This window comes from Ciconia boyciana, chromosome 8 (assembly GCF_034638445.1).
Source record: "Ciconia boyciana chromosome 8, ASM3463844v1, whole genome shotgun sequence".
Classification (NCBI taxonomy): Eukaryota; Metazoa; Chordata; class Aves; order Ciconiiformes; family Ciconiidae; genus Ciconia; species Ciconia boyciana.
This window is the reverse complement of record NC_132941.1, coordinates 3,590,785-3,611,339: the sequence shown is the minus strand read 5'-3', so window position 1 is coordinate 3,611,339 and position 20,555 is coordinate 3,590,785. Positions and strand designations below refer to the sequence as shown.

The 20,555-nt window shown below is 50.1% G+C and overlaps 1 protein-coding gene across 1 annotated transcript in view; it reads right to left on the bottom strand.

Annotated features, from left to right (window-relative positions):
* Window positions 1-360: 360 nt before the first annotated feature.
* IGDCC3 (immunoglobulin superfamily DCC subclass member 3) overlaps window positions 361-20,555 on the bottom strand; it is a 106,031-nt gene continuing 85,836 nt past the window's right edge. The window contains exons 7-14 of the mRNA XM_072871139.1: window positions 19,957-20,122; window positions 8,651-8,898; window positions 8,106-8,270; window positions 2,942-3,130; window positions 2,568-2,672; window positions 1,313-1,451; window positions 635-842; window positions 361-525 (exon numbers count right to left, since the gene is read on the bottom strand). Coding sequence (XP_072727240.1) covers window positions 361-525; window positions 635-842; window positions 1,313-1,451; window positions 2,568-2,672; window positions 2,942-3,130; window positions 8,106-8,270; window positions 8,651-8,898; window positions 19,957-20,122 — 1,385 coding nt within the window. The remainder of the gene's footprint in view (window positions 526-634; window positions 843-1,312; window positions 1,452-2,567; window positions 2,673-2,941; window positions 3,131-8,105; window positions 8,271-8,650; window positions 8,899-19,956; window positions 20,123-20,555) is intronic.

Below are 20,555 nucleotides of genomic sequence, written 5' to 3'. Positions count from 1 at the left end.
AGGCTCCACCATATCCCCAGTCTGTCAGAGACAGGAGAGTTTGCCAAACTCTGCCAAGTCTTTTACTTAGCAGCTGCGGGGAAAATCCATCGTGACCAGTCTCAATAAAGCCATCGTCGGAAAAAACGCACCGAGAGGCCCAAGAGAGGTCAGAAAGATAAACTTCACAGAGTTTCCAAAAGGCTGTATACATATATATATATTTATATATATATATAAAAATAAAGCAAAACAAAAAAATAACAATCAGACCGTAGAAATCTTCAATTGACCTGAGATTGACGACTCGTTGTAAAGACATCACCAGCCGTGGGTTTGGTTTCTGGTAACTCCTACAAGAGGGTTAGAGTCTTGGCAGTTTTATCCTTCATTGGCAGGAGCGTGGTCAGGAGCCGGAGCCGCAGGGCTCCCGCTGCGGGGGCTTTTCGGGAGGGGGTCTGGCTGCTCCTCAATGATGCTGAACTCATCCAGAGGGAGTGTGGATATCTGGGTGTCGTCGTGGGCGGCAGGCGGGCTGTGAGCCGACTGGCAAGAGAGAAGGGGACAATGCAATGATGGTGGCAGGTCACTGATGCTCTTAGACACGCAGCCACGTCTACATTTCCCAGGTGTGCTCCCGTCCCGCTGAACTTACCGTTATTCCCTTATCCTGCTGCTCCTGGGATGGGGACGCTGGGAATAACCTCTCCAGCTCGTTCATATCCAGCTGCTTTCCATTCAAGTCCCGGTCATCCCTGTCCCTGCGAGCAGCCCCGTTCAGGACGAGGCCCGTGGCACTCCGCTGGCTCCTGGGGATCTGCGGGGTCGACAGCTGCTCCTGCACATTTTTGCACATCAGCAGCCTGAAAAATAGAGGCAGAGCCTGAGGGTGAGCAAAGCCAATGCCTCCCCTGCTTTTTTCCCCCAAGCCTGAGTCTGCCTTATCCCTCTGCTATGTTCCTTCACTCCTTAAATCCCTCCTATAAAGTCATGTCTCTTCCCCTCGCCATGAAAGGGCTTTTGGTTAACAGGGAGGGTCAGGGCTGGCGATAGTGATGCTCCCAGGTCCCTTGATGGAGACCGGAGCTGATGGGGTATATTCGGAAAAGCCCGCTGGGGCTGGGTGCCTGGGAGGAGGCAGGAGCCGCGCTGCAAACAGCACCCAGTGTTCATGGGAGCCAGGCTGCGCAATCGCACGCCGTGGGATGCGCGTCCTGAGATGTGCACGGGAAACAGCCCGTCATCACACTGGGGGTGCAAGACCCCTGCGGGGATACCCACACAGCATTAGGGACCATCGCCCCTCGTGAGCAGCGGCGCGAGCAACCCCTACCTTCCTCTGTACCCAAACATGAGGAAGAGGACGCAGAATATGATGCACGTGACGCCGATGTGGATCCCAATGATGATGCCAGTCGTGGAGGTCTTATTGTTCTGCTCGTCCTTCATGCAGTCGCAAGGGGGATTGAGCACTGCCAGAAGAAAGGGGGAGAGGAGGTGAGTGGTGCTGTTTTGCTATTGCTCCTCCAGCTTCTGGGGAGCCCAGAGTAAAAGCTGGAGCCTGGGCGGTGCTGGGAGCCGTGTACAGGGAAGAGGAGAGTGGGCTGGGGGGGTCACTGCCTGCCAAAGCAGCTCCCCTGCTCCTGGTACCCGAGGAAGGCAGTCACAGCGAGCACAGGACTGGAAGGTCCGTAGAGAGCCAGCCCCATTACCTGGGTTGCTGTTATTACACACAATTAATGAACAAAAAGACTTCAAAGTTAATTTTTGCAAAACCCTGTGTTCGAGGTGGGAGGTGAGAAGCAGCCACCATGCCAGAGCAGGCTGATGCCTGGTGGAAAGCACCAAGTAGGCAGATGCCAAGATTAGTATTTACTCCAACACAGACAGAGGAGTAATAACTGTCTCTTGAAGATATTCCCACTGGAAGGCTTAAAAGGCTTCCAAGAGCAGCAGGATGTTTTTTACACATTGATGGATATGAAAGGTGTGATCAGTTAGAGATTCCCTCTAGAGATTTCCCCTTTTCTGCCACATAATGCAGTGCTCATGCTCTGCAGCCCTTCTCCTTTCCAAAGCCGTGCGTCCTCCCTTCCTGGCACCAGTGAAGGTCAAAATATCCAGGAGAGCTCCAGGAGAGCGGAGATGCTCGGTGCACCATGTCTCACCCGAGGATGGCAGCTCTTAGCTTATGCATGGGGTTTTGTTCATGTTCATGGCCTCATCTCTAGCTCAAGCTCAGGGGACAAAACTGGCAATTACAGGAACATTTGGTTTGTCCTCTCCTCCCTGGTGAAAAAGTCACTGGGTTGAACTGTGCTGTGAAGGGGTATTGGCTCGCTAATGCTAATGAAGGCCCACAGAGATGGTGCAAGCCACGTGGCAGAGAAGCCACCCCTACGAGCACCAGGTGGTCCCAGCCCCGCAGACTTTTGCTTCATCATTATTTGTGATGCTGAAAATAAATGAGTGGCTTCAAATGAGATGGTGGGGTAGAGCCGTGGGTGTCTGGGGGATGTGTCTGGCCTCGTCACCTTCCTGCAAAGCAGTTTTCACAAACCACCACCAAGACCGACGTCCCGTCTCACCTGTCCTCTCCACAGTTTCCCTCAAGGACACGAAGCGGACAGTTGAATTTCCATCCCCGTGCTGGTTATAGGCGAGGAGCTTGACTTCATACACCACCGACGCATCTGTTTCGAAGGAGACACAAGAAGAGCATTTCAGCCTTAATCATTAGCGTTATCTCCCCGAGTGATGCTTATTTAGGAAATGCACATCTTATCAAATACACACAAGATGCTGCAAACAAGTACCTGCTACTGGGAAAGCACCCCAAAAACTTGGGGGAGAGCTGCAGCATCTCCCATTTAGTGGCTGTGCAACACATCTGAGCTCTTCCATCACGATGGGCTCTCCCAGGGTCAGGAGGGGATGTGGATCAAGCGGTCACCATACTCACCCAGGTGGGTAATGTTGTACGCTGTTACGTTGCTGGGCAGCAGCACCGGACCTGTGTACTGGGAGAGGTGGACCTTGCGGTAATACAGCTTGAAGCCTTCGTGCTGGCCCAGTTTGATGGAGGGCTCCCACGTAGCTTGGACGGCGGTGCTGTTAATGACTTTAATAAAGAGGGATGGCATGGCTGGGACTGAAACAGAGAGAGAAAGACAGTGGGTTGCATGTGCTTTTTTAGTCTGCATGATGAGAAATTCCCCAGCAGCCTTCCCCTGCGCCAAAACACGTGCTGGACGAGAATGAGAAAAATCAGATCAGACCAGATCCTGGTTTAACAGCTTTGAACTTCTTCAGGGAGCTGTAGGAGTTTCCAAGGGTTTCCTCTGCTCGGTTCAGCACGCAAAGAGGCTACTTTTACACTCTGGTTGCAATCTGATGCTCAGCCCCCTCAGGTCAGGGCAGGAATGCAGCGATTTTAGCAATGCATTCCCAAATTCCACTTTTCTGCCCTCGCCCTGAGGGTAGCGAGGACCTTTCAGACTGATTAATCCCCCAGGGAGGAAGGAACCAGAAGGGATGGAGCTGGAGACATCCATCTTAAAAGCGTGCTAGGTACCTGCACTGGCTTGCAGGGTGTGTGGGAGCTTGCTCTCCCCGTCGGCTTTAGGAGGGAGGTTTGTGATTCTGTGCTGGGGACTTAAGAGAGAAACGGGGTATCTTCATTAACAGCCCTAAATACCTGAGCAGCCTGAGATCCCTGCACAGCTGTGGCTGGCTTGTTTTGGTAGGCAGGCACTTACCTGGCCTTAGGGGCACACGGGGATTTAGCTGGGAAGATGCCCCTGCTGCTGCCCGGTGTCACCGAGACCTGATTCAAAGTCCACCAGAATGCCTTTTGCTCCACTCCGTGCCCCAAAACCCTGCCCTCATTCTCGGGGTGTGCTGCAGTGGGGTGTCAAGGCCATTTCCTCCCCAGGTCCCCAAAAAGCTGCCCGGCCCCATCCTGCCCCATCAGCCTGGGCTGAGAGGCAAAGATTTGCAAACCAAAGGGCAATTTTCTTGTGATGTAAATATCTGGGTTTTCCCAAGCTGGTTCTGCTCCACACCCTGCCCCGGAGCCCTGTGCAGCGCTGAGGCACACAGGACCGTGTTCCCCTCCTTCCCCTCTCCGTCCCTTTCTCATACACAGATCACACCAACGCAGAGATGTGTCTCAGCAGGACATTTCACTGATGATTTTTTTCCACCTCATTTCCACAAAACACCCCCAGGCCAAATGCTCCCATCAGTTCCCCAGCCTTTGGCACCATTCAGAAGGTGCAAAGCACCAGGCGCTGCAGGCTTTGCCCTGCCCAGGGCTCTGCTCCGGCACGGGGAGGGAGAAGGGTTTTTGGGCACTGCTCTACCAGGCAGCGAGCTCGGCTAAACCCTGCAGCAAAAGCACCGAGCAGAACAACAGCCCGGCTTCTCCAGCAGCTTCCAGGCTTTGAGGCAGAGCTATTTTTCCAATCCCACATTGATTACAAGCTCAGAAATCCCCAAATATAAGGATTGCTGGGCTTGCATTGGACCGATGCTGCTTTTTGTCTTGTTTTTCCCCAAAGGGACTCTAAAGGATGAGCAGTGCAAACCCAGCCTTGACAGCATCCTTTGGCAGAGAGTTCAGCACAGCCATTTAGTGAGCGACGGTGAAAAGCGGATGAAATGTGGCCGTGTCAATGTAAGACTGACGAGAGCTAAAAAGGGCACTTCCTCAATTTAATAGTAAAGGCAAAACCGCACAGCACAACGGTTTGCCTTTTCCCAGGCATGGAGAGCTCAATCTTTCCCACAAGGAGATTTAGGGGAAGCAAAGACATCTCTCCTGGTGAGCAGGAGGGTGTGGGCAATCCTGACTCTTCCCAAAGTGATGCCCTCCTTCAGGGTGCAGGGGCTTTGCCTGATGCCCTCCGAATAAGCTTGGGGAGAGGAACAAGCCCCTGCTGACTGGTGAGCATCTCCATGTGGATTCAGGAGGAAAGACTCAGAGAGCAGCTGTCCCCATCCTGCCTGAGTGCTGTCAATGGGAAAAAATGGGTTGAAGTACTTCTTCTTGCTAGGATTTATTCTGATTTCATTGATGGGAAGGCTGTGCTTAGCAATTTCTGGGTGCAAAACACAGAGTAATTCTATTTATAGCAGAATGTACCATTCGTCCCAAGGCTGCGTATTTTTGCAATCCAATGAAATACTCTTTTTTTCTAAGTCTCCCAGTTCCCTTTAGGGCAAACTTAGGAATTGTCTGGATCCCCCCTCTGAGAAGCTGGACTCTTGCTTAAAGCATCGTTTTCCAAATCATGGGTGAAAACGCCACAGAAAGGGAAATCGCATTATCCCATGGACAAAGAAACACTGATGTGGGCCATCCTGATTTGCGAAGATTTGGCTTTATTTTATGGTTGCAGAGCCTTACATTTAATAAAAACCACAAGAATATCTCTCCTTCAAAGTATGGAATATATAGTATTTATTCAAACTTTGAGTATATATATGTATAATATTGATTATATGTATGCACTCGCAGAATGCATGTGCTGTTTATAATGCTATTACACAAATAAGTGTATACAGATGGAGTATATCTGCGTGTGTGTATAAATATATGTACACACACCAGTGTATATGTGCTTCACAGAAGTATATATAAGACATAATATGGATCTACTGTAAGTGAGGCATCTCCCTCATGCTAAGGGCTGGGATACTTGTTTTCCTCTTCCGTGCTGTTTGGAATTTTCCCCAGGTCATTTCAACTTTCTTCTTGAAGGCGTCTTTAGCCGAAGATGACTAAAGGAACAGTCTTCATCCTAGAGAAATGTCAAAAAGTCCTGGAGAAAACCCTAAAAAGCATTAAAAGACAAGAACAAGGAGTGTGTGCTGCTTAATGAAGCAGAGAGAGTTCGAGATTTAAAATACCATGGCATTTGTGAAATGGCGTAAAGGAGAACGACAGGGAGGAGACAGGAGGACCTTCCTAGTGAGAGAGGCTTATGGAGGACTAGGTTCACTTGGGTAGTTTCTCTACAGCGTTTTGCTTTCTACTTTTTATCCAAAATTATCACTGGCACAAAGGAAGGAGCACTGTGCTTCTAGAAAGCATTGGAAGCTTCAGCCAACCGTACTCTCAGCATATTCCTAGCCCTGAAAAGCTGACCTTCCCGAGCCGAAAGCAGCCCTACTCCTCAGTACCTTCAGCATATTCCTACTCCAGACAATACCAGTATAACACAATCACTCAGACCAGTCTCCAGCTGGCAGCATCTCTGCTGGCCTCTCCGACAAGCACTGCCCTGGCTCTGCCGAGCCATCCTTGGCTGCCAGATTCACCTGCCATGTCCTTTCCACGCAAGGCAGGACACAGCAGCGTGGTGACACAGGGGGCCTTGCCACCACGGGGCTTTGCACGCATCTCTGCGCGCATCTCACGCGCGTCGCACTGAGCCAGGATGACAACACCGAGACATGGCATGTGGGGGAAATCCCGTCCCTTTCCGAGGCTGTTAGCACAGATCCAGGGGCTGCCCAAGCCCAGGGGAGTCACAGCTCTCTGGTGCACCTCGGGAAGGCACGGGGTGAAATGGCTTGGCTGCAAGAAGAGGCAAATCTGCAGTGAAACCTTAATTTGGTGACAAAAGCCACTGGATCTTGGCTCTCCAACCTGCTCTCTCCTCTGTGAGCAGAAGGCAACAGGCACCCGAGTGAAGCAAAGCAAACAAATCAAGCCAGAACTGGGGCTTTTAAATCTCCTTTTATCTTCCTACAAGGCAAACACAAGCTGGGGCTGAGTGATCTTAATCAGGCCAGCTTGTCCATCCTGAACATGGAGCTAAATTGCTGAAGCTTCGTTACACAGGACAAGCCTTTTTTAAAGGATAGCAGAGCAGGACAGTGATGCCTTGAAATTTCAGGAAATTTATGATCCCATTACTGGATACCTAACTATTTCTGTCATGATTGAAGGTAATAATGTCAAAAAGTCCTCTCTAGCTTGACCCAGACTTCTGCAGAAACACCGAGCTCTATGAAGCATGGCTGGCTTCTAGCTCCAGTAGCTGAACTCACAGCACCGGGTCAAGGATTCTCAAGTTTTGCCTTAGTCCATCCTTCTGTCTCTAAATTGGAAGGAAAAACAAACTCCAAGGGTGACCGATTCCCTGCGGAGTACCAAGGAAAATAAACTTGCAGGGTAACAACCCAGCAGGGCGAGGAGTTATTGGCATTGTTGCTTAAATGCTGTAGTAAACATCTGCAAGGGCTGAAAATGGAATGAGAACTGGATCCCCCACCTGGAAGTCAACACACTCTTTCATTTGATCCTAAATAACATCCTCACACCCAAGGCCCTCTCTGCTGCATTTTCATGATTACTGAGTGTTCACGAGAACGATGCAATGCTCCTAAGAAATTAGTCTCCGTATGTGAGACGAGCCAGGATTCAGAGGTGCTGGAGAGGTACAAGAGTCTCTAGGAAAACGTTCCTAAAATGCCAGCTGACAGATCACACTGGGGCTGTGGTTTCTGTCTGGTGTCTGTGTGCAAGGGTCCTGCATTAGAGCACCCACTTTCTTACTGGGGAAGCTAACTGGTGGCTACATCTGGGAGGCCAAATGAGGGAAAAAGCCTTGGAGATCGCCCTAACTTGCCACTGAAACAGAAGGCTGCTCCGAGGCAGGGATTTGTAGGTCAGGACAGCTCAGCTCTAGTGTGATTACTCCAGGGTAGAGCAGAAAAAAAATCAGATTTTAAAAAGTGTGGCACCTATCAAGTAAGAGCTGTGAGTACCAGAGCTGCTGGAGGGTGCTGAGACGCTGCTTGAATAAGAAATATGCATTCAACAAGCAGTTTAGGAAAAGCCCAGAGCAGCTGCAACGCGCAAGACCAGCCAGACTTGCACTCACACCCTGCTACAACATCAGCTGTGAGAATTAAGGCAATCAGTCGACCCCCGTGTAACGATTCAAGTGAGTTTTACACAATATCCCAGATTATGAGGAGGAGCGGGAACAAGGAGCATCAACGCCACAGGCTACGTGCCAAAGCGCTCCAGAGTGGGTATCGGGGTGATGGGCACTGCTGCTACGCACAGCGGGTTTCAGCATCTGATGGTCCAAGCGCAAAGCGTTCCTTACCTTCTCCCAGCGTGCTCACCACTGTGACTTCTGAGGCTTTGCTGGCACCCCGGGAGGTGTAAGCCTTTATATAAAAGCTATAGCTGGTCGAGGGCTCTAAATCAGTCACTAGCTGCTGGAAGGTGCTCTTGCTAACAGCCTCCTGATACTCCATCTCCACGGGATCTGAAGTGCAAAGAAAGAGAGAACAGAGCAGCGTTACACTTTGCAAGAGGTAAAGAGACTGAACAGATGTTGCAGGCAGTAATTTTGGTCCCCAAGGTGGATATGTATCTGCCCGCGTTCTTTTCGGCTGACATTTCGGTGTGCTTTGACAGAGACCTAAGTGGGCAGCAAGATCTGACCGCGCAGCTTCACCCTCCCCACCCTTTTGGTATTTACATCAGCGTTACTGCCTCATCTCTGTCTTTCAGAAACATGGAGATGATGGAGAACATGGGTAGCAGCACTGTGTACTGCAGTGCAGACCTGGTTTACCTAGTGGGCCGCATTGCTAAATTATAGGAAGGCTGAGGACGCTCTGGGCAGTGGGTAGAGCGCTGTACCTGCAGCTTTCCGAATGTGCAGCACGTAGCCAATGATCTCCTTGGTGTTCTGCAGAGGCTCTTTCCAGGACACCTGGATGGTGGTTGCAGAGACCGTCTCAGCCTTCACGCTCTGTGGAGGACCGGGCAGCCCCTCTGCCCACAGGACTGTCAGGCGAGCGCTGGCTTGCGTGGAGCCGGCGCTGTTCTCGGCGATGCACTGGTAGATGGCTTCGTCCGCCTGGTTGATCCCGTAGATGGAGAGAGTGCTGCATGGGGACACGAGAGGGATAAGCGTCTCACTGAGCGCTCTGCAGCGGACGTCCCTCCCCTCCAGCCATGCCACGGCCCCCATGCTGGCTCTGATGGCAGGGCATCCCACATGCCTCTATTTCCACAGAAAGCCTCCAGGAAGCTGTGGGCTGGTGCTTTTGGGGGAGGAAAAGCCCAAGAGATGGATGCATCATTCCCCAGATCCCGTGACTGGGACGATTATCTCTGTCTGGACTTGCAGAGACTATGGTTCAAGTACAGCCAGATGGGGACACAGGGTGGGACAGGGAACGGCAGGATCTGAAGCCCTGAATTCAGGGAGATCCCAGACACACTACAGAGGTATCTCCGTGGGAAGTGCATCCACACACCCAAACCAGCTTTAACTAGCTTAGCTCCAGTACACACCAGTAAGACCCACCCAGGCACCACACACGGTTGCTAAGCCAAGTCTAATCAAGTGCAGCCAGAAAGCCCTCTGGTGATGCTCTAATTGCATTATAGCACATTAGAGCAGTCTTAGGGTAACACTGGGATTAGCTGACTTATCCGGCAGGGTTACAGCCTCGGCTCCTGCTTCTGCATTTTCAGAAACATGGTCACCACAAGCCAAAAGCCAAAGCTTACGAGCAAGTCACAGGTTTTGTCTGCAAAACCTCTGAGCATCTTTTTGATGCTGGCGCATCAAAGCTTGCTCTCCCAAGGCAGCAACCAGGACAGTTCTTCCAGCCTGCTCTGGGGGGCCTCCACACCAGGCTTAGATACTCTTTTCAGCCTCCAAGATAAAGACAGGCACTGGCTACCCTGGTGGAAAACATCCCTAAAGGAGGTGGAAAAGCCAGCCAGGTACCAACTTCTCAAATGAGTGCATTCCTGAGCACGGTGCCCATCTCTGCACCACATTTAGGAGGGGTGTTTAGTGGACTGATGGGCACAGGGACAACCAGAGTCCATGTACATGTGGCCACCTGAACTGGAAGCCCTCTCTGAGCTGCATGACGCTCTGGCAATGGCTGCGTACAACCGGAGCAAGTTCAGGGCCAGCCGATAGATTTCACTGCCCAGTATCTTTAAAACACCACCAGCAAACATTGAGTCAGAAATAATTGTGCAACATATTAGCTCTGTGTTGCCATTCAGCACGCAAAACAGCTTTTCTTAATAACATTTATTCACAAACAGGGACCTGTCAATGAAAGCTCTGCCCTCTCCGGGGCTTGTGCCCTTCCTCAGAAACCAAGCCAGGAACAACGCGATTCCATTTGTGACTATCCAGCAGACACAAGACCCCATAAATAAATACCCAGTGTGTCTCCCTTCCAAGACATGGGTGGGGGAGTCTCACCACGCTGTGTCCAGCTCCGAGCTGGAAGTGGAAAGGCAGCCTTTGATGTTGGAGATGTTCTTACCAACCCTGATGCAGCAACTCAGGTTATGATACAATATGCTTATGATGCCCTTAGTCCTGGTAGGATATTCTCACAAACAGAGCGTCTTGGGGAAAATGTTGGAAATAAAGTTCCAGTAGGGGCCCAGACTGGACCAACTAAACCTGGTGACAGCTTTGACACCACTGTAAATTGTATTTGTTACTGCAAATTGTGGGGATTGACTAGTCCTATAGACAGGCTATAGGACACACCCCCACAGCACTGAATAAAACACCGCTCACCACTGCTTCCCCTTCCATTTCAGAGTATCACCCAAACATGCACCACTCTGGATTAATCCCTGTTTGTGCATCTGTATTTCCAGTCCCGCCCAGTTTGAACAGTGGTTTGCTTCTGGCTTGGCATGAATGCTTGGGAAACCACGATGTCTCCAAGCTTCAGCATCATCTTGTTGGCTTACACCAAAGCTTGTATGAGCTTTTTGGTTGCTATTTTTCTCTAAGAAATGACCCGAACCTAACCAAATCCACATCCCCTGCTTGCTTCTAGGGAGAAATAAATTATTTTCTTCTCCTGCGGTGAATTCCAGGTGGGCTTGGGACTTGACAGCACATGAGTAAAACCCAAGCACTCCTGCTGATGCGAGGGGCACTTCACGGCTTTTTGGGAGTCATAATCAAAGCTGCCCTTTATGTAAATGAAAAATTGTACATGGAAAGTGGAAATGATAAATAACCTGCCACTGCCTGCCTGTATGTCAGAACGAACGCTTCTTCTAATTGCCGCAAAATATTGGTCTTCCTATATTAAAATTTATTATTGCTGTTGATTTAACATTCATATTTCTGCCTTGCAAATTATCGGGGCCATGGTGAGTGAGCAAATGTTTAACAGTCATCTGTTTATGTCCTGTGCCTTTGTTTCCTTGGAAACATTGTAAATGGAATATCAAATGTGATGGTTTCAGCTGATATGGTGATTTTAGAGAATCAGCCCTAAGCTCCCCTCATAGCCACGGGCTCAACGTATCTGATTAAATGGAAGGAGAAAGCCAGAGCTGGGAGGGGGGTGCAGGGAGGAAGGACCCCGATGTGTGGCTCAACTGTGTCAACAAGGGCTGATTCCTGTGAGGACAGATGGCAGAAGGCAGGATTACGCCGTCCAAAAGCTGTACTTGCAGCTCTGCACAAAGCAGATGTGTGGAAGGAGCACAAAGCAGATGTGTGGAAGCGCTTCTTTCTGCCCCGTCAATGCAGGGATTATTTCCACATGGTCGCTGTGCATCTGGGCACCCAGGAGCAGCCAGGCTGGGCTGGCACGCAAGTCGAGAGCAGCGTTAAGCTTCCCAAGCACAAAGCAGCCCAGGAACAACGCGGAGTATTTAGGCTCTGCTGCCTCCAAGAGTATTTATTTGCTTTACAGAGAGAGAGGAAAAGATGCGGAGGAGGGAAGAGGGGAGCCTGGTTGGAAAGCAGTGCAAGGGTGCAAGGAGCCTGATGGCAACAGCATGATGCTGGGGCCAAAGACTTCTCCCTCCTGGGAGGATTGGGGGCTGAACAAAGCTCGTCTTGTGCAACACAGGTGATGTGCTGGATGCCAGCACTCCTGGAGCAGGGCGGCACTTGGCCACTGGGACCTGGAGCTGGGGAGAGCCTCGGACATCCCAGCTGCCTCTCTGCAGAGGTCCCAGGGTGGCCGGTAACACTGTCACGCACAGTCAAGTCAGAAGACATAAATTTCTGCAAAGTGGACATGGCAGGTAGCTGGAAACTTGCTTCAGGCTTTGAAAAGTTCATTTTCATTGAGATTTACAAGGCTGTGTTTGGACGTACCGTGCAATAAGAGCCTCAGCCATCCCTTACCAGGGGCCCACGTTACCTGGAACGATGCGCAGGCAACAGGGTCAATAAAACAGCTGGATTTTCATCTCTGTCTATAAACCCAGGTAAGGAGCAGAAACGAAGTGCAGAGAAGTTGGCGAGCAGAATGCCCAGCGTCTAAACACCAGCTTCATGAGAATAAGGGTTTTCTCTCTCTCTCTGTCAGTGCCTCCAACACCCACCGGCAGACCTCTAAAGGAGGCTGCTGAGCTCCCTGCAAGCCCCAGCGTGAGCTCTGAAGCATGCTGGTAGCTGTGATGAGGAGGGCAGGAGATGGCAGTGAGTTACAGGAACCCCAGCACATCCCAGCTGATCCCTCTGCTGCACGTCCGTTTTCATCTTAACTACTGCCAAATGCTTCCTGCCTTCACCCACCGCATCACCCCCCGGGATGCAGAGGATGCAGTGCGGCAGGGTCAGTGTTCGGTCCAGCAGCTTTCCCAGGTTTTGCTGCTTTTTGTCTTTTTCTTTTTTTACAGAAGCTCAAACAAAAGGAAAATATGAAGTTGCCATGCAAGGAGGCGCAGAGCGTCTCTGCGCATCAACCATCTGAAATATGCAGTGTCCTTTTATTTCTTCCCATCAACAGGAAAAAAAATCTGTCACTTTGGGACATCTGCTGTTGGAAAACTTTCCCGCGAGTGCCAGACTGGCAGCGCCGCGAGCACGTCAGACGAGGCGAAATGCCAGAAGGCTTTCTGCTGGTCACCAAAGCCGCTCAGCGAGCCGAGGGCTCCATCACATCTCCGCACAATGCCCTGACAGGCATTGATGGAAGTGGGGAGAGGAGCTGCTGCAGATTCACACCCGGCTGAGCTGAAACGAGAGGCCTCCACTGCTCGAAAGCCACGGTATTCCCAAGCTGTCTTCCCAGTTCATAGGCAATCAGGATGACTGATCTGGCTCGGGTCAGGGGTCCGGGCCGGTGACCGGAGATCGGCTTTCCAAAGGCTCCTCTGAAAAAGTCTGAGAACTGAAGGAAGCCTCTTCATCGATTCAGCAGCACAAAGAAGAAGAGGGGCCCATCTGGAAGGATATCAGCATGCGCGCGCACAGAGGCGCACAAAAGAGGGAGTGTGATGAAATTAATGCAGAGAGCAGGCTGTGGCTAGCGCTGAGAGCATTTTAAGTGCTGGCAGCTCCAGAAACCCACCAGCGTCTCATTCAGACGCCCCGTCCCCATGCCCTGCTCTGCCTCCATTTGTTACGGGTCGTGTTGTGCCATGCTGCACTGAACGAACCGCTCCTGGGCTGCTGGCCAGTGCCGCGCTGGGAAGGAGCTTTTTTCCCTCCAGTGCTGGTTGTTGTCAGCTTTGCAGAAATGCCCTGTATTTGAAGGTTGCCTCGTACAGACTTGAGAATAAGGTGCAAAGCTTGAAGAGTGACACTCACTGGTCCAAAGGGACACTGCAGATGATCCCCAGCCCTCTATAAACATGTTCTTACACCTCCAGAAATTAAATATCATGCAGGGCTTCCTAGGGGAAATTGCGTTGTGTTATGCAGGAGAAGGATCCCTTTCGGCACAAACTGGATTATACTTGGCAGGTACTGCAGCCCGCTGGCCAGGATCCCAGCCTGATTCTGCAGCTACAGACTCACCCAAGCACAGCTTCTGGAGGGATGCTGCTTGGGATGTCCCAGCGGGTTGCACGGTGCCGTGGGGAACTCGCCCACCCTCCCCACTGGTCCTAGATGAAATGGCTGGCAGACTCTCAGCTTCAAAGCTGGTTAGAGATGGTGTTCCTTCTCACGCCCCTGGGAGAGGACGGAGTCTGGCAGGACGGGGATTCGGCTGTACGGTGTGTTTTCTGCAAATGGGAAGTTGTAAACGGCGTCACATTTGCTACAGGAGGCACAGCAGTGGCACCATTTCATCCTGAAATGCTGACCCTTCTTTGCTGGCTTCATGACACCTGGGTTTGCACTGTCTAGTTATGACACCAAGCACGCATGTGAGCCCTTCGGGGAACCTGCTGCTGCTCAGGCACCATGCTCAGGACAAGCAGAGGCTGGCTCAGCTGCACAATCCAACCGGACACCAAAGTCTACAGCTTTGGAGGCTCTGGGTCCCCGGGTTCAGCTCTGGTCCACATCAGAGGTGGTCTGAGCCTTCCCAGGTGGGAAGGACACATCCAGCTGGTGCTGCAACTCAGCCCTGCCTTGGAGCACCTCCCAGCACAGCATTGAGCTCCACGCAGAAGACCTTCAGCAGGCGAGTGGCTCCAATTTCCCATGAGCTTTGTTCCCTCACATCCATGGCCAAGGCAAGACGGTCCAACTGCACTGATGGTGGTGGAGTTGTGTCCTCCCGTCCCTGCAGAGCTGGGAAGCGCACCCTGGCACAGGCAGGAGACAACAGCCAGAGCCAGCTACTCCTTACTATCTGGTGACCACATTGACTGCCACTCAACCTGCTTTCATGAGTCAGAGAGTGCAATCACAGATTTAACTGAATCCTGTCCCAGGGAGGGAGCAGAAAATCTTTACATCTGCAGGACTGCAGGGAAGCACAAAACATCTTCGGAAAAGCTACTGGAAGGGAGGGTAGATGCCTATGTTGGTAGGACTGCTAACAAGCTGGGAGAGCTATCTGCTGCTAAATGGAAAGTCCCCCAAACCTTTTTCCCAGCAAGGGGCATAGGTGTTGGAGAGGAAAAAGACCCAACCTAATCCAGGAGAGGCTGAGTTTGGGCTGCCCCACGATGGGCTCAGTTCTGCCTTGAAGGCTCCTGTGTAAGGACCATTCTCTGCAGATGTATTTTGCTGTATGCAACAGTTTGAAGAAACACTTAAAACCCTGAATCGGTGATGCACTTCAAGAGCAGCTCAGTGGAGTAGCACACAGAGAAAAATTACACGGGCAACTTGGTAGCAAAATAATCACAGCCACGTGAGAAGGAGAGACTGACGCCTGTCACCGTCGGCTGCTCCAGAGCTGCTGCAGATCCCTTTCATGGGATACGGCTGCATGATCCCAGCACGAGATCCCTGCTTGGTGCAGGGAAGGCAGGATCACGCTGATGCCCCATGGCTTAGCGGGGCTTTGGGCACTCATGCAGAGACCCTCCCTGCGAAGGCCATTTCCACGTGTCTTCCAAACAAAGTCCAACCCATAAATTATTCTTAAATCAGGAGCAGCTGGTTCACATCCCAGTCCTTCACGTACTTATTTGTCATGCTTCTGGGAACTGAAATATGATTTTCTATTCGGTACCCTTCCCATAGCCACCAACGGTCTTCAAACTCATGCATAAATAACCTGCAGGCTTGCCTGTCCTCGCTTAAGGTGTCCAAATCCCTACAAATTCAAGGGTTTGTGGGGTGCGTGCGCCATGAAGGGATGTACAAACCCATCTGCATCTCTCTGCAGATGTGTGGTTTTATAGAAAAATGGGGGGTTTAATGTGGGTTTTATAGAAAAAAGCCGCCTTGTGAATGACAGGCTGTAGTTTCCCTGGGTTTGGTACCAAAGGGGTTGTCCTGTCCCAAGTGCTTGCGCTAGGATTAAGCAACGCGACAAGTGCAAGAAAAGCAAAGTTGTCCCGAAGTTTATTTATGGAGGAGTATTTTCTCTGATGAACCTTGAGCATTTGCAGCCCTTGAAGTGAGTCATTCCCAGAGCACTAAAACAAGTGCAAACCAGTGAGGAAGAATTTAAAAAGGAGACAGTTCATAAGCGAAGGTCACCGAGGAGAGCAAATGCCACCTGAGCCCAGGTTCTAACGAAGCCTTTTTCCGGTGGAACAAATGAAGTCCCTTAATTACCATTTTGTAAATAAAATCTTCTTGGAAAATCAATATTTAGAGCCTGCCTTCTCTGAAGATGTTGGCCTTTGTTCCTTGCTATTACGGCAATATAAACCCCATAGTGTGATATACTTCTAGGCTGAAAATTACCCCCCTGAACCTGATTGGGTCAAAGCAAAAAAAGCAATAAACCTTTCAGAGCAGTAATTTGGGTACTATTTCATGCTTCCTTGTAAATTTTGAAATAATAACCTAGAAAGCATGATTTTACACAAGCCCACAATTAACTCAACCAGTAACCACACCTTCCTCCTGCAGCCATACGCCTGCTTTCGGGCTGGGCTGGCGATGCCGGGTAGAAATTTTGCTGGAAATGCCTTTTATACCTCTCGGGCATTTGAATCGTGATCCATCTGAATCACCCCAGAAACAATACGAGCAAAATGGCATCTCTGATCAACAGAGAGGGACAGACCCGGCGGCTGCTGGACACAGGGACGGCTCCACCAAAGTAAAAAAGGCTCCACCAACTTCTCCATCTGAGAGCATGGTCCAGTGCTGCATCAGCCCGACAGCTATCGGCTCCATTCCCAACTGAGGAATCATGTGGCAAGACAGCCCCATCGTCAGCTCCTTCGGTGATTTTTATTCACAGCTTTTAATGGAAAACCCCACAATTCCCTACGCCTGAGCCTTCATGCATTTTTCATTAACAATTATCCGCTATCCCAGAACTGCTTTTGATTTTTGCTAATCATCGATTGGATATTTTGTTCCCACACAGCTGGCATTTTCAAAACATAACAACCACCTCTGGAGAGGGCACAGCAGAAGGCTGATCTTTAATGCTAATGTGCCCAGAAACTATCAACACATCAGGTGATGAGAATTCACATCTGAGGGACCACGAGGGAAGAGGTATTTATTGGATGCAGCCTGTGAGGCTTATTTTACTGTGCTGAAAGGCTGGAAGTTGTTTAGCAAGTGACTGTCTGATGTTGTACCAGGAGACACATCCAACCTGCAGCTGAATGCAGTCCTGAAGCTGGTGTCCCATCTCAGTGACGATGGGCTTCTGAAGTCCCCTGACCTTGAGGATTTGCTCTCCTTGGGGTTGCAGTTACTGCATACAAGAGACATCGTGGGGTGATGTAGATGCCAAAGGGCCCTTCACAACTTTGTGAAGCAACAGTTTGATGGACAGATCTTCCCATCAGCTGTGGGTTTGCGCAAACATGCTACTGTCCGCAGGAGTGATGCCTCAAGCGGAGGCTGTACTCGCAAAGCTTGCAGGAGCAGAGCGGCATCTCGAACGCGCTGTGCTCTGCAGGTGTGGACCTCACTTCTAGCTGTGTTCGTTTACAAGAATGAAGTTGCTCATAATGATACATTTTGCAATCAATTAACACATGATATGATTTGGGATGATTTACTCTTTTTTTCTAAAAATCCCTTTGGGGGCATTCAGACCTTTATTGCTATATTAAGCAGAGTTTTAATCCAAATGAATTTTCTAGGAAACCATGTAATCTAATTAAAAAGCTCATAGTGCAGTTTAGTAGCTTCATTACTAGTAGATTCGAGATCCATCTTTACACGGACAAATATTTTCCAAGTGCAATAGACTGATAAATCCAAGGCATAATCACAAACTGATTCTGCCTGGAACTAAGTGGGTTACAGCACTTAGTCATGCCCACAAGAATGAAACAAAGGACAACTTGAAAAAGCTGAGAAAAAAACCCAGCCGTTGATCTGTTTCTTCCAATGCACGGAGCACCCAGCCCTGCTGTACCAGCGAGGGCATTTTTCAGACCGACAGCTTTAGAAACCACCAGAAATGGCCACTTGCCTGAAGTTAGGGGTCAGAGTAGACCAAGACTAGTGCGAAAGAAGCCAAAAGTTCAACATCGTCAAATATGATGGCCTTAGGGCTCAGCTTTACAATCACATTACTATAGCTTGAGAAGATGCCACGCGTCAGCTGAGCCCCAGTAACCGGCTGAGCTGCCCCAGCCTGTGCCAGATGCAATGTAATCTGATCATTTAGCTCACAGTGGAAAAGACTGACGCTAAATTGCATTAAATGATTGCCATAAGAAAACGATTACAGTGATGTTCACCAAGTCACAGTTCACGTGCACGTGTAGCGCAGCTCCAGGCACACGGACCTGGTCAGGAGACATGACCATGACCAAAGACCCTGCTTTTACCTTCCCCAAACAGTGAAGGGGAATGATTTCACAGGCAAGACAAGATGCAGAGCCGGACTCAGTGTGTTTTGTCATGGATTTAATGACTGCTTTGGTCACTTCTGACTCCGCTTCCTGGTCAATAAAAGGGGATGCACTAATTTCCCTTCTCCCATTTCTGCTCTGTTCATATCGTAAGGGCAGACATGCCTCAGAAACCCATGCAATGAACTAGAAGACCATGAGCCTGGATCGAGTGGCATCTGTTTGTGCACAGACAAAGTTCCCTGATGCTCTAAAAACTTCCAGCTTGGAGAAAACCTCCACTGACTGAGAAGATTTTACTACAACTCACACCTTATCCTTCTTGCAATGCACATCCTTCCATCCTTCATATAACAAAGCTTTAAAAAAGCCTCAAACCTGAAAACAAAAAGCCCTATTATATAGAAACTTAGAAAAATAAACGCACTCTTCTCCCCTGAGGAACAAGCCATAGTGCCTGCACAGCACTTCCCAACAGTCTAAACTGAAGGTCCAGACCCTCCAGCGAGGTTGGGTAGTTGCATTCATGAGATGCATTTGTTAATATAGATAGCAGCTATATGACACCATAGAGTACAAATCTCTACCAATAATTTAGGTTTACAACACAGGTACTATTATTTTTCAGTATATTGTTCCATGCTATTTCCATAGAAACTATGCTGTCAACTTCTAATTTTCACACTAAGTGCATCCCACCATATCATTTCCTCAGTACAAACATCCCCATCCCCTCGCATGAAAATGCAGTTATTTAGTAGTCAAGAGAAAACACTCTTCCCTGGTGAGATAAAAGGCTGAAGTTTAGTGAAAGTCAGCTTCCACACAAATATTATTTCAAATGTACTTGCATTTACACACCCAGGCAGGCCAATGTTCACGGGTTAAAGCGTGGTTCCTCCACTGCGGAGTGAGTGTGGTCCCTGACAACTCCAGGGACAACATTTGGTCCTTCCAGAAATACCCAGATGATGATCAGGACAAAAGAGAAACTTTTGCTGAGCTCCTGCATCATCAGTCAAAGTCTAACGCTGATGTCCTGGTACAATAAAGCACAAAGCGCTGAAATGTAAGCCTACAAAGTGCAGCTAGTAGGACTGAAGCTGTGTTTTAGTATATCAAAACCCAAGCTGAATCCACAGATCTGCTTCTGAACATTACCACCTTCACATTAGGTCTTTGCTAATGCAGAACGCAAGCCAACATCTCTCCCACTCCCCTTTCCACTGGACTCCAGATAGTTCAAAATAATGGCTTTTAATTCAGCCTCTCTCAAAAGCAGGGAGCATTGCATCAGTCCAAGGGATGCATGACAGCAACCCACCTCGCCTGCCGAAGCAGAGCCGGCTCTGAGGCGCTCCCTTTTCAAGGCACTCAAGCAGCAGGGCTGCAGTCTCTCTGGATCACTCATGCCTGTCTCGGCCTCGAGCATATTAACCGTTGCCCCGCACAACGAGGCTACAGCAGAAGCAGGGCTTGCACGGCTCACCAGGACATGCTGCAGACCCCACTGCTCTCTGCCAGCCTTCACCGACTGGTCCAAAATGAACTACTGCACACATCTGCCTCAAATCCGCTGTCTGCGCAAAAGCTGAAGCCTGTGTGAGCTAACTTGCTCTTTGCCCAAGAATTACACCTGCAGGGACAGCTATTTCTGGACCATCAGGTAGGTGATGTCAGTCCTCCATGCGTGGTAACTCCAGATTGACGCTGGGGAATGGCACAACCCAACTGTGTGTCTCGCACTGCCCTCCACCCCACGCTGCAGTGCCAGCGGCCAGTGCATGAGAACTTACCTGTTGTTATTCTTCAGCTTAATGTGGTCGCTGGTCTCCAGGATCTGCCCATTCCTCAGCCAAGTGATCTGGGGCGGGGGTTCCCCTTGGGCCACGCACGTGAAGATGGCAGTAGTCCCCACAGGCCTGGAAATGGACTGGGGATGCTGCACAAACTCTGCGGGGGCTGCAAGGAGGAAGGAGAAGAAGCATGAGAAAAGTCATGATGATCCCACTTTATCCTGGTACAAAGAGCAACCTTGTAGCCTGGGCTCCAACAAACCTCATCTGCCTGGGAACATGGGATACTTGGCCTACCCACAGCATAGGCAGCAGATAACTACGGTTTGGATGGTGTGCCTGTAATCAATGCACTGCTGGAATTTGGTTGCCCATCCTGGCAGTCATGGCTTCACAGAAGGCACCTGAAGGTCAGCTCGGTACTCTATGGAGAGCTGAGGTGAGTCCTGCAGGGTTCAGGCAAACAGCATCAAGGTCTAAGCCCCCTCACCTCTCCCCAGTCTCCCACTGAAAGCAACCCCAATGCTGCAAAAGAATCCATATCTGACAAAGGTTATTTAAAAATGCATCCTGGCTGTTAGGGGAGCAGGCTGGAGGGT